The 14190-nt window shown below is 50.9% G+C and overlaps 1 protein-coding gene across 1 annotated transcript in view; it reads right to left on the bottom strand.

Moving 5' to 3' along the window:
• ANAPC1 (anaphase promoting complex subunit 1) overlaps nt 1–14190 on the bottom strand; it is a 258672-nt gene that overhangs the window by 95866 nt on the left and 148616 nt on the right. The window contains exon 25 of the mRNA XM_077283141.1: nt 11–240. Within this exon, the coding sequence (XP_077139256.1) occupies nt 11–240 (230 nt within the window). The remainder of the gene's footprint in view (nt 1–10; nt 241–14190) is intronic.

The following is a 14190-nucleotide window of genomic DNA, read 5'->3' on the forward strand; positions in this document are numbered from 1 at the left end:
ACACCATTACCTGTTCTCTTTCTCCTCTATGTACTCATGGTCGCTTACTTCTGGCATCTGAACCACGTTGACACGTACTGGATGGGAACTTTGAAGAAGTCTCCGCACTTCCTGCACTCTCAGGTCTTCACTCCAGATTAAAGACATCACATCTTGGTTCAAGTCATTCATCCCATCATCCTCTTCTTCTGTCTCTCCTGCAGGAGGAACTTCAGTGGATGGAACCTGAGTGGTCGATGACTGAAAATGGAAAGGTCAAATCACCTTCTGCAGGAATATGTTCAGCCGATGCAAGGACATCATCACTTAATCATTGTAGATTTTATGTAGGGTTAAGGTTTCTTATAAGAAAGAAAGCACAGCTGTATTCAGCTAATATATAAGAGAACCAACAACTCTCCGCAGTGGTGAGAAATTCTGTAAGAAACCCGATCACATCAGTGCACAGCTACTTTATTTTACTGCTGTTCTGAAATTAACTAGAGGCCCCTCTGTGCCTCCTCCAGAAACAACGCATGGGGGGCCGGATCCATGAGAGAAGAAAGAAATATGGATCTATACAGAAATAAGATTAATATGATGCCAATATCTACAAAGCTGATGAGAATTAGATCTAACTAAAAAATACAGAACAAACACACTGAACTTGATGAGCAAGCGCCTTGACAATGTTCTATATCTTACTGAACTTTACCTGTTACACTAGTTTAGAGCATTTGCTAGCAGTTTCACAGCGATCATCCCAAAGTCCAAACAATTTTATTCACGTTATTAGTAAACTAAAATTAAAATCACTGACTGATGTGAACAAAAAATATTTAAAATATAACTTTTATTTTTATGCTTATAAAAGATTGGTTCTTACCGTAAAATCTCTTTCTTGGAGCCTTCATTGGGGGACACAGGTAACCATGGGTGTATGCTGCTGTCACTAGGAGGCTGACACTATGCAAATAAAGAAGAAGTAACTCCTCCCCGGCAGTATACACCCTACGACAGGCACCAGGCAACTCAGTTGGTGCAAAAGCAGTAGTAGGAACAGGTAATATAAAACTCAACCTATGTACCAAGGAAGCCTGAGTATGCACCTTGTAGAATTTGACAAAGGTGTGAATAGATGACCACGTTGCGGCCTTGCAAACCTGCGAGGCCGAAGCTTGGTGACGAACTGCCCAGGAAGCTCCCACAGCCCAGGTAGAGTGAGCTTTCACCCTGAAGGAAGCTGTTTGTCTTGGACACGGTATGCCTCCAGAACCGCCAAACGGATCCAACGAGCAATTGTGGACTTGGAGGCGGGGAGTCCCTTTCGACGCCCATCCGAGACGACGAACAGAGGATCGGCCTGACGAAAAGAGGCAGTTCTGGCGAGGTAAATCCGGATAGCCCTGACCACATCCAACTTGTGAAGAGATTTCTCCAAGGGATGAACCGGGGAAGGGCACAAGGAAGGGAGGACAATGTCCTCATTGATGTGAAAAGCCGAAACTACCTTTGGTAGGAAAGAAGGAACCGGACGAAGAACCACTTTGCCCTGATGCAGGACTAGAAAGGGAGAACGACAGGATAATGCCGCCAGCTCTGACACCCTTCTAATGGAGGTGATGGCGACCAAAAAGGCTACCTTCCAGGATAGAAGTGAGATGGAAATGTCCTGAATCGGTTCAAAGGGCGCACGCTGGAGGGTGTCTAAGACGAAGTTGAGATCCCAAGGAGAACGATAAGGGGGAGCTATATGAGCGACCCCCTGGATGAAGGTCCTCACCTGAGGCAGGGAGGCCAGGTCTCTTTGAAAAAGAATGGATAGAGCGGAGATCTGACCCTTCAAGGAGCTAAGGGAAAGACCCGAATCTAGATCCGTTTGAAGGAAGCTGAGAAGGGAAAAGGTCATAGGTAGGGTTGAGCAACTTTTGCTTTTTTTAGGATCGAGTTGGGTTTTGTGAAACCCGACCTTCTCGAAAGTCGGATCGCGTGAAATCGGCCGATTCTACTGTAAAGTCGGGCTCCGGACCGGAACACGAAAACCAATGCAAGTCAACCCAATGCAAGTCAATGTGCATCTCTCTCAATGCAAGTCAACCCAATGCAAGTCAATGTGCATCTCTCTCAATGCAAGTCAACCCAATGCAAGTCAATGTGCATCTCTCTCTCTCTCTCTCCATATGTTGTGTTTCACTGCAGCCCAAACGGTATTATGGCTCTATGACGCCGCAGAAACCGGGCCGGAACCTATGTCATCACGCTGCCCACACTCCTTCATTGGCTGAAAAAATGGCGGGGAGGGCCTCATACAAAACGCGATTTTGGCGCCAAGATCGCCAACCACGTGGCCGATCCCACGCTGGAGTCGGGTCGGGTTTCACGAAACCCGACTTTGCCAAAAGTCGGCGACTTTTGAAAATGAACGATCCGTTTCGCTCAACCCTAGTCATAGGAAACAGATTGTTGTCCTGACACCACCGGAAAAAGGCCTTCCAGTTCCAACATCTGTGGTTAATACGCGAGGAAGCCGGTTTTCTCGCTCTTATCAGTCTGGATGATGCTATGAGAAAAACCCGCGTTCTTCAGGACCGCGGCCTCAACGGCCATACCGTTGAATTCAGAGACCGAGAATTCGGGTGGAAGAGGGGCCCCTGCGAAAGAAGGTCCGGAAGATCCGGAAGCCTCCACGGAACATCCGACAGCATGTTCACCAGTTCCGCATACCAGGCCCTGCAAGGCCAATCTGGAGCTACCAAGAGTACGGGGACCCCTTCTGTCTTGATCTTTTTTACGACCCTTGGGATCAAGGGGAGGGGCGGGAACAGATAGGGCATCTGGAACTGGGCCCACGAGATCACGAGAGCGTCGCATGCGACGGCCATCGGATCCCAAGATCTGGAAACGTACTGGGGGATCTTGTGGTTTGCCCGGGAGGCCATCAAGTCGACGTCTGGAACGCCCCACCGCTGGCAAATCTGGCTGAAGATTGCGGGAAGAGACCACTCGCCCGCCACGATGCCCTGGCGACTTAGAAAGTCGGCTTCCCAATTGTCCACCCCTGGGATGTGGACGGCTGACAGAGAGGGAACGTGACCCTCCGCCCAACGGAGAATTTTTGCCACTTCCGTCATGACTTGACTGCTGCGAGTCCCTCCCTGATGGTTTATGTATGCCACGGCTGTGGCGTTGTCCGACTGAATGCGGACCGGCTTTCCCGAGAGAAGGGACTCCCAGCGGATGAGGGCTAGGAAGATGGCTCTGATTTCCAAGAGGTTGATAGGGAGGCACGCCTCCTGAGCAGTCCTGCGGCCCTGGCCTGTGAGGTGGAGAAAGACCGCTCCCCAACCCTGGGGACTGGCGTCGGTGGTGATCACCTGCCAGCGGGGAGGGAGAAATGACCTCCTGCGCATAATGGTGGTGGACAGCGTCCACCAAGTGAGAGACTGCTTCACCTTGGAAGAGAGGCGAAACGGACGGTCCCGGGAAAGCGGGTTCCTGTCCCAGGCAGACAGAAGGGCCAGCTGGAGGGGACGAGAGTGGAACTGAGCATAGGGGACCGCTTCCATAGAAGCGACCATTTTCCCCAGAACCCTCATGGCGAGGCGGAGGGACAGAGGGTTCGGGCCCTTTAGCACTCTGACACCCCGACGAAGAGAAAGGAACTTCTCCTTGGGGAGGAAGACCTGAGCCTGAAAGGTGTCGAATTCCATGCCTAGGAACTCCAGACGCTGGGTTGGAATCAAGGAAGACTTCTGGTAGTTGATTATCCTGCCGAGGCGAACCAGCGTGTCCAGAGTAAGCTGGAGGCTCTGGCTGTAATCCCGACGGGATGAGCCCTTGATCAAGAGGTCGTCGAGGTATGGGATTACCAGAATCCCTTTTGAACGCAGAATGGCCATGACAGCTGCCATGACCTTCGTAAAGACCCTGGGAGCAGACGCCAGCCCGAAAGGGAGGACCGTGAACTGGTAATGATGCTCTTGGATCGCGAACCGGAGGAACCTCTGATGCTTTACGCAAATCGGAACATGAAGGTACGCATCCCGAATGTCCACGGAGCACAGAAACTCTCCCGGTTCCATGGACGCGACCACCGAGCGCAGAGATTCCATTCTGAAGTGCCGAATCCGTAGATGGCGGTTCAACCGCTTGAGATCCAAAATCGAACGGAGAGAGTCGTCCTTTTTTGGAACCACGAACAGGTTTGAGTAAAACCCCGAAAACCGCTAGCGATAAGGCACCGGCACTACGACTCCTGAGGCGAGGAGCGAATCGACGGCCTAGAGAAGCCCTGTGAGATGAGAGGGCTGTTTGGGAGGACGAGAGAGCAGGAAACGACTTCCGGGGGGGGGCGAAGAAAATTCTATTTTGTAGCCTGACGTGACGATCTCCCTGACCCAGGCGTCGTCGACTACTGATAGCCAAACCTCTGAGGACAGAAGGCGGCGGCCTCCCACCCTGGAGAGATTTCCAGGTGGGGGCGACCCATCATTTATTAGAAAACCTGTGGCCCCGAGATCCAGATGGTTTTGCGGGGTGGCTCTTAGCTCTCCAGCGCGGTGGAGGCCTGAAAGGTTTTCTTCGGTCCCCTTGCGAGGAGGAACGGTCCTGGTTGGGGTTTCCTGAGGGGGCGAAAGACCGAAAGGGACGAAAGGACTGGGGGTCCCTCCTGTTGAAGGGACGTTTCGGCTTGGACTGGGGTAAGGAGGTACTCTTACCACCCGTAGCGTCCGAGATCATTTGATCCAGCTGCGTGCCGAAGAGTCTGGAACCCTGGAAGGGCAGACCAGTGAGAGATTTCTTAGAAGCGGGGTCAGCGTTCCACGCCTTTAGCCAGAGAATCCGGCGAATGGCCACAATGTTGCTGTTAGCCCTGGTGGAGCAGGCCGCTGCATCAAGAGAGGCATTCATGAGATATTTTCCTGCAAGAGAAATCTGATCCGCCAAATCAGACAGTTCCTCAGCAGGAGCACAGGCCAAAATGCCCCTGCGAGGGTCTTGGCCCAGGCTGACACAGCCTTGGCTACCCATGACGAGGCGAAACTAGGACAAAGGGAGGCTCCGGAAGCCTCAAATACCGATTTTGCTAGCGCCTCGATCTGTCTGTCCGTGGGGTCCTTAAGGGAAGCCGCGTCCGGGATAGATAGAACCGTCTGTGAGGATAGTCTGGAAACGGGCGGGTCGACCTTAGGAGACTCGGACCATTTGGAGACCAGGTCGGAGTGTAAATGGTATAACACGTCTAGCCGTTTCCTGCCAGGGAAATGCTTACAAGGGTTTTCCCAGTGAGTGGAGGTAGTGTTGTCAAACTCCTTGTGATTAGGAAAAACCCTAGAGGGACGTTTAATCCGTTTAAACGCAACGGAGACGTCCTGAGAGCTTGCCTCATCCTCCTTAAGATCAAGCGTCTGAATGATAGCCGAAATAAGGCTATCGACCATAACCTGTGTTCCGGAAGTCAGATCTGCATCCGAGTCAGATCGACTGAGAGGTTACGTCAGACCCGAGGTCCGCCTGCGAGGAGGGGGAACGGGCAGATAAAGGAATCCCGGAGTGGTCCAGGGAACTGGAAGATGATCTAGATAAGGCCCTTTTTCTGTCTCTTTTGTCCGGTCTGCCTCTGTGAGGATCTAGGACAGGTGCGAGCGAATCGCCGTGTGAGGCGTTCGTGGCACTGGTGGCATTAGAGAGAAGCGGGATACGTTCATGTGCCTGGACCAGGGACTGATACACCTTAGTCAGGTTAGACACTGATTGAGACATTGCAACAGCCCACTCCGGGGGAGGGGGGGTGCACTCATCCCAGGACCTAGGAGCTTCCAGAGGAGCTGACATGGTGGGAGGAACGCAGGACGGGCAAAACGGAGAAGGCTGACCTGAGGCCCACTTTTTCTTGCAGTGAGCGCAGGCGTAATGGATGGCCATAGTGGCAAAGGCCGGAGTGGGGTCGGACATAGGTGGATATTACCTTGTCCAGGAGCGGAGAAATACTGCCGGGAGGAGTAGAGCCCGAGAGAGCAGTAGCGCTGAGCCTGCTGAAGGACAGCGACAGCGGTAGCCGCAGGAGTCTGTGCCTGTGTTCCCCTGAGAATCCTGTGTCCCACGCGGTGAGCAGACGCTGACAGGGAGCAGGAAGACGCAGAAAGAGCGCGGAGACAGCGCAACGCTGTGGGCGTGCACAAGCGCCGAAGGGGAGATGCATAAGAAACGCCCCCAAGAACGCTGAACTCTCAGCCGCAGTAATGCAGGCCGCCACAAGGGGGCGCGTAAGCGCCGAACGAAGGAAAAAAAAGCCGGGAGATAGAAAAAAATGGCGGGCGCGCGCGCCAGCAGGTTTGCATAAAAAGGAGGGAGAACAAAGGAAGTGCCAGCATGTGTTCCCCCGCGGCGATAGCGCATCCCGGTTCCCCGAAAAACTGCAGCCCACTCCCCTATCAAAAAGAGGCCCTGGTAAGATCTAGAAGAAAGCTTGTCGGACGGGGGGGGACGTACTGTTGCTTGAAGACTCCCTACCTGGAGATGAGGAACGCATCAGGATCCCTGGAAGAGTAGAGGGTCCTGGAAGAAGTCCTCCTTCCCGCGCCACGAGCTCCGGCGCAGAAGACGGCGTCGACCCCTAACCAGGGGGAGAGGGTCACTGGAGGTGACCGCCGTCTTCCTCTCAGCCCTCTCCGAGGAGAGGGATGAGGAGGGGAAACGGGCAGGACTGGCCACCGAAGAAGAAAGTCACCCTGAACACCCGAATGGGTGACAGGGGACAAAGTCCTGCCCAGCGGGTCCGAGAGGGTGCGATGTGGTGATACCACACTGCTCTCTCTGTCGCTCAAAGTGGGGAAAACAGGGTGAGAAGAACTATAACCTGTTATCCTGAAGAAAGAGTCTGAAAAAGAAAGGGGAAAAGGTTAATAAAACACAACAAATCCCTGTAAAAGAAATGCGGATCTGGGTAAAAACGGAGTTGCCTGGTGCCTGTCGGAGGGTGTATACTGCCGGGGAGGAGTTACTTCTTCTTTATTTGCATAGTGTCAGCCTCCTAGTGACAGCAGCATACACCCATGGTTACCTGTGTCCCCCAATGAGGCGAGAAAGAAATGTTGTGATATCCACCCTGTTTGTTCCAGTCTGTCCCTATAACCTTTCAAATAACGTCCAGGTCATACTATAGATACTAATAACATAAAATATTATAAACGACTGCATCTCTTTCTGTTTTAACAGACTTATTTCCTCTATCTCCAAATACTGGTCTCCGTATATAAAAGAATCACCTTGTGATGTCTGTTCTCAAATCCCTTTTAACAGTATAAATCCTTCCCTGTTCCCTTAGGGTTTGTGCACACGTTGCAGATTTAGATACGGATCCGCAGCGTTTTTGGACGCATGGATTTGCATCAAATCCGCAGTGTAGTGCACAAGTAATGCTAGTCAATGTGAAATTGACATTTGGTGTGCATATGCTGCGGAAAAAAAAAGCGCATTTGCAGCTTTTTTTTCCACAGCATGTCAATTCTTTTTGCGGATCTGCAGCGTTTATGCACCCATTGACTTCCATTGTGTCAGACAAATCCGCAGCAAAACCGCAGGTTTAAAAAAGATCTGCGGATTTACTGTGGATGTGTCTGATAGAAAAGCTGCAGATCGGGAGGGGGGAAGAGTGTGTGGAGGATACTGTGTGTAGGCAGAGACTGTGTGCGGGCAGAGACTGTGTGCGGAGAAGATGTGCGGGCTGTGTGAATCTGTGTGTGGGTGTGCAGGGCTGTATGTGTGCGTGCGGATCTGTGTGTAGGCAGGCATCGTCCAATGGGACTTCTAGTCCCATCCAGCTATGCCTGCTACAGTGATAGCTAGCCGGATGATGGGAGAGTAGTAGTCTCATTATCCGGCTACTGTGTTCAAGTGTAAAAAAAAAAAAAAAACCCCACATACACACATATACAGTACATACATATAGACATACAGTACATACAGTACATACTCACCAATCACCTAGTCCCCGAAGCCCTCGATCACCTGGAAAAATGTAAAATAAACCAACAGTATACTCCCTGATCCGATGTAATCCATTTAATAACGAGTGTCCCATGACAATCTCCCGTGGAGAGCAGTCACACCGGCAGATGCGACGCTCACCAGGGGCTCTGGGATACAATGATGGAAGGTATCCTTCCGCACTGTATCCCTCCGCCACTGTGAGTACAGGATAGTTCATACTGTCACTTGCAGCACCGCTGCGTGGGAAAATTCTCACGCAGTAGTGCTGTAAAGTGAGAGGCCATTGAACCCTCAGTGATAACACTGCAGGAGCCATTGTCGCCTGTCAGTGTGTCACTGGAAGCCTATAGAGCTGTCACATCTCCTGATGTGACAGCACTATAGGGGAGATCGTCATGGGACACACTTTATTAATTGGACTACGTCGGACCCGGGAGTATACGGTTGGTTTATTATTTTTTATTTTTTGCAGGTGATCGATGGCTTCGGGGAATTAGACATGGTTGTAAGTATGGTGAAATTAAGAATATTAAAATATTTTTTTTCTGGCCGTTAGGGTTGAGCGACTTTTATAGGATCGGGTCGGGTTTCACGAAACCCGACTTTCTCAAAAGTCGGGTCGAGTGAAATCGGCCGATCCTATAAAAAAGTCGGGGTCGGGGTCGGCCGAAACACGAAACCCAATGCAGTGCAATGGGATACTATGGTTCCCAGGGTCTGAAGGAGAGGAAACTCTCCTTCAGGCCCTGGGATCCATATTAATGTGTAAAATAAAGAATCAAAATAAAAAATATTGATATACTCACCCTCGGACGCGCCCTGGTACTAACCGGCAGCTTTCCTTCCTAAGAATGAGCGCGTGAACGACCTGCGGTGACGTCGCGGCTTGTGATTGGTCGCGAGCGGTCACATGGGCGTTCACGCGACCAATCACAAGCCGCGACGTCATCTAAGGTCCTTCACGCGCTCATTCTTAGGAAGGAAGGCTGCCGGAAAGAAGCAGGGCGCGTCCGAGGGTGAGTATATTCCTATTAGGTATATACTCACCCTCGGACGCGCCCTGCTTCTTTCCGGCAGCCTTCCTTCCTAAGAATGAGCGCGTGAAGGACCTTAGATGACGTCGCGGCTTGTGATTGGTCGCGTGACCGCCCATGTGACCGCTCGCGACCAATCACAAGCCGCGACGTCACCGCAGGTCATTCACGCGCTCATTCTTAGGAAGGAAGGCTGCCGGTTAGTACCAGGGCGCGTCCGAGGGTGAGTATATCAATATTTTTTATTTTGATTCTTTATTTAACACTTAAATATGGATTCCGATACCGATTCCCGATATCGCAAACATATCGGAACTCGGTATCGGAATTCCGATACCAGATTCAGAAGATCGCCTACCTCATGGCCGACCCCACACAGGGGTCGGGTTTCATGAAACCCGACTTTGCCAAAAGTCGGCGACTTCTGAAAATGGCCGACCCGTTTCGCTCAACCCTACTGGCTGTGTCTTTGTTTAACTATTTCACTACTATAGGATTAGTAATGGATAGGTATCTTATTGACGCCTCTCCATTACTAACCAGGCTTAATGTCACCTTACAATCAAAGGTTACATTAACCCCTTATTACTCCATATGCCTCCGCTACAGAGCAGTGGGAAGAGATCGGCTAAGTGCCGGAATTGGCGCATTTTACAGATGCGCCATTTCTGGGGTGGCTGGGGGCTGATATTTGTAGCCAGGGGAGGGGCCGATATCCATGTCCCCTCTCTTGGCTACGAATGTCAGATGCAGGCTGATATTCATAGCCTGGGAAGCTCCATGGGTATTAACCCCTTCCCAGGCTAACATCGGCCCCCAGCCATCGGCTTTCCCTCTCTGGCTCAGAAAATTGCACGGGAGCCCACACCATTTTTTTTTCTTTTTAAAGATATTGCATGCAGATTTTGTGTGTCTCTATTCAACAATTTATGTACCATTTTCTTAGGCTCATTACTAAACATCGGCCTTGGTATTATCTATCTATTGTCTATCTATATATCATCTATCTATCATCTATCTACCATCTATTATCTATCATTATCCATCTATTTATCTATCTATCGTGTGTGTGTGTGTGTGTGTGTGTGTGTGTGTGTGTGTGTGTGTGTGTGTGTGTGTGTGTGTGTGTGTGTGTGTATAAACATTATTCTTCAATGAAGTATGTAAAACAAGAGGTCGGACAAAGAAATGACATCATAATTCTTTTTTTTTGTTTTTTGTTACATAATAGATCTTTATTTAGGTTACAAAAACACAGACAAATTCGCATGAAAAGACGCATGAAAAACCTGCACAAAAAAACGCATCAAAATACGAGAGGATTTTTACCTGCATTTTCTGCCAAGAGATGCAGATTCTGTGCAGAAAAGTGTGCACATACCCTTAGGCTACTTTCACACATCAGGTTTTTGGCGCCTTGACGATTCCGGCGTCATGCCGCAGAGCCGGATCCGGCATAATTTTTGAAAACCGTATGTAACGGATCCAGTTTTCCGACAGATCCGGGTATTGGATCCGGCGGAAAGCCGGATCCGTTACATACGGCTGGCATCCGTTTCTTCCGTTTTTTTCATCCGGTTTTTGACGGATCCGGTTTTTAAAAACGCCCCTGGGAGGCTCCAAAATGTGATTAGCCCCCTGAATACTATATATACAGTGTTCCTACAGCCCATCTGTGACAAGTCGTAGAGGAGCAAGTGTTTGGAGAGCGAGATGGATGTCGTTATTGCGAATATTCTGAAGATCTATGTGGATTTCACTGTGGAGGCAAATCGCTTGAAAACAATTGTTTTGGAGAAGGAGCGAGAGAGGCAGCGCATTCTGCGTCTGCGCTGATGCCGTTTGTGGATCCACCCCATCACCGCACAGAGAATGACACGTGGGGTGTTCTCTACACTGTACATGGAGCCAAGAGGAGACCCAGATAAATTTTTCTCGTATGTGCGGATGAAAGCGGAGAACTTCGATCTATTGGTGGACCGAATTGGTCATCTCATCCGAAGGAGTGATACGTATTGCCGATTCTCCATTTCACCGGCGGAGCGTCTGATGGTCACTCTTCGGTAAGCCATTTTTATTGTTTCCCATCCTGTAAAGCACAGTTTACGTGCATTACGTATAGAAGTTCTGTGGCAGTTTACCGAATGAGGGACCAATTCGCAGAATACTTTATCTCACCTGAAGGAAGAGTAGACTGGCAGGATGAGAGCGTTTGAACATTTTTTCTTGGACCTTGTTAACCGTATTTTACCTTATTGTACCCAAGTTGTGTACCTGTTTGTGTTGCCCCCAAAGTATTTAACCTTTAACAATATATTACCAAAGTTATGTACCTGTTTGGGTTGTACCCAAAGTATTTTACCTTCTTTTACCTAAGTTATGTACCTGTTTGAAGTATTTAACCTCTAACCACATTCTTAAATGTATTACTATACCTTATACATAAAATACAAATTTTGCTTAAACAAAACAGTTTTATTAAACAAATTTTAAACCAAAATAACTTTTATAAGCTAGTATAATTTGGGGTGGAGATATTGCTGGAGGGGCTGTCAGATTGGGACACCGACAGTGGGAGTGTTGAGAGAGGAATGTGGTGGTGGTGAAGGATCAGTAGGTAGCGGTGAAGGGGTGGAGAAAGAAAGTGGACGGGTGTACAGGGAGTTGGATTTGAAATGATGGAGGGGTGTAGTTGATGGATTGAGAGGCAGAATAGGTGATGGGTGGAGAAGAGGGTTGGGATATTGACATGATGGGTGAAGGAGACTGGTGGTAGTGGGCAGGGAGAGGAGGCGCGGAAGATGTTGATGGGAACTTGTATGGGGCGGGATGTTGGTACGGGGCAGGATGCTGGTATGGGGCAGGAGGATGGTAGTGGCTGGAGTGAGGGACAGTGGCTGGAGGGGGGGCAGGTGCAGAAGGGGGGGCAGGTGCAGTGGCTTGAGAAGTAACAAGCGCTAGAGCAGACTGGCACGATTGCATTACTTGCATCTGCTGATCAGGAGATAGCTTATCCATGCGCTCGAGTACCGACCGGAAAAAAGTGTGGTTCGGTGATTGACTTGCTTCTGAATGCATCCGTAGCAGAAGTGTATGCAACTCGAGAATGCTTTTAGTTACCAAATTGAAACCTGCAGCCATTTGCTCGGACAAAACTTTGAGACAGTTCTGGAAGGATGCATTCAGGTGCAAGAACTTGGGCGCATAGCTCTGTACCTGACCCCTCTGGCGCTGCCACCCCGAAGCCACAGGTGTAGTAGAGGTGGCAGCATCAGAGGGGTGGGGTAAAAGAAAAGCTATATCCTCACCAGCAGATTCATGCAATGCAACTGGCCAGGATGCTCCAGCGCTGGTGGATGGGACGGAGGGATCAGATGTGAGGGAAGGCTGGGAAGGTGCAAAGGGGCCGGAACTGTCGAAGTGTCCCGCGGTGGCGGACTCCTGAGGGATCGCCGCAGAAGGGCTAAACTCTGCTGCAGGCTCCCGAGTGCTGCCGACGGTGCTGTGGAACAAAGAGAAAAGAAAATATAATTAATACTAGCTGTTTCCAGCCAGCTAACGCTCGGCACGCTCATTGCTATCTAATTAACGCTGCTGGTGATTAAACTAAAGTAAATAACGACAACATTCAATAGCGCTTGGATTATGAGTGGTAATGTGGTGGGGGGGGGGCGGGATTGTGTGTGGTAATGTGGTGGGAGGGCAGGATTGTGTGTGGTAATGTGGTGGGAGGGAGAGATTGTGTGTGGTAATGTGGTGGGAGGGCGGGATTATGTGTGTTGATGTGGTGGGGGGCGGGATTATGTGTTGATGTGGTGGGGGGCGGGATTATGTGTGGTGATGTGGTGGGGGGGCGGGATTGTGTGTGGTGATGTGGTGGGGGGCGGGATTGTGTGTGGTGATGTGGTGGGGGGCGGAATTGTGTGTGGTAATGTGGGGGGTGGGATTGTGTGTGGAAATGTGGTGGGGGGGTGGGATTATGTGTGGTGATGTGGTGGGGGGGCGGGATTATGTGTGGTGATGTGGTGGGGGGGCGGGATTATGTGTGGTGATGTGGTGGGGGCGAGGTTATGTGTGGTAATGTGGTGGGGGGGGGCGGGATTGTGTGTGGTAATGTGGTGGGGGGACGGGATTATGTGTGGTAATGTGGTGGGGGGTGGGATTACGTGAGGTAATGTGGTGGGGGGGCGAGATTATGTGTGGTGATGTGGTAGGGGGGACTATGTGTGGTGATGGGGCGGGATTGTGTGTGGTGATGTGGTGGGGGGCGGGATTATGTGTGGTAATGTGGTGGGGGCGGGATTATGTGTGGTAATGTGGTGGGGGGGCGGGATTGTGTGTGGTAATGTGGCGGGGGGGCGGGATTATGTGTGGTGGAGGAGCGGGATTATGTGTGGTGATGGAGCGGGATTATGTGTGATGATGTGGTGGGGGGCGGGATTATGTGTGGTGATGTGGTGGGGGCGAGATTATGTGTGGTGATGTGGTGGGGGGGGCGGGATTATGTGTGGTAATGTGGTGGGGGCCGGGATTATGTGTGGTAATGTGGTGGGGGGCGGGATTATGTGTGGTAATGTGGTGGGGGGGCGGGATTATGTGTGGTAATGTGGTGGGGGGCGGGATTATGTGTGGTGATGTGGTGGGGGGCGGGATTATGTGTGGTGATGTGGTGGGATTATGTGTGGTGATGTGGTGGGGGGTGGGATTATGTGTGGTGATGTGGTGGGGGCGGGATTATGTGTGGTGATGTGGTGGGGGGGCGAGATTGTGTGTGGTAATGGGGTGGGGGGCGGGATTGTGTGTGGTAATGGGGTGGGTGGGCGGGATTGTGTGTGGTAATATTATTGTGTGTGGTAATGTGGTGGGGGGGCGGGATTGTGTGTGGTAATGTGGTGGGGGGGGCAGGATTGTGTGTGGTAATGGGGTGGGGGGGGTGGGATTGTGTGTGGTAATGGGGTGGGGGGGTGGGATTGTGTGTGGTAATGGGGTGGGGGGTGGGATTGTGTGTGGTAATGGGGTGGGGGGGTGGGATTGTGTGTGGTAATGGGGTGGGGGGGTGGGATTGTGTGTGGTAATGTGGTGGGGGGGCGGGATTGTGTGTGGTGGAGGAGCGGGATTATGTGTGATGGAGGAGCGGGATTATGTGTGGTGATGTGGTGGAGGAGCGGGATTGTGTGTTGATATG

Source organism: Ranitomeya variabilis, chromosome 2 (genome assembly GCF_051348905.1).
Source record: "Ranitomeya variabilis isolate aRanVar5 chromosome 2, aRanVar5.hap1, whole genome shotgun sequence".
In the NCBI taxonomy this organism is placed as follows: Eukaryota; Metazoa; Chordata; class Amphibia; order Anura; family Dendrobatidae; genus Ranitomeya; species Ranitomeya variabilis.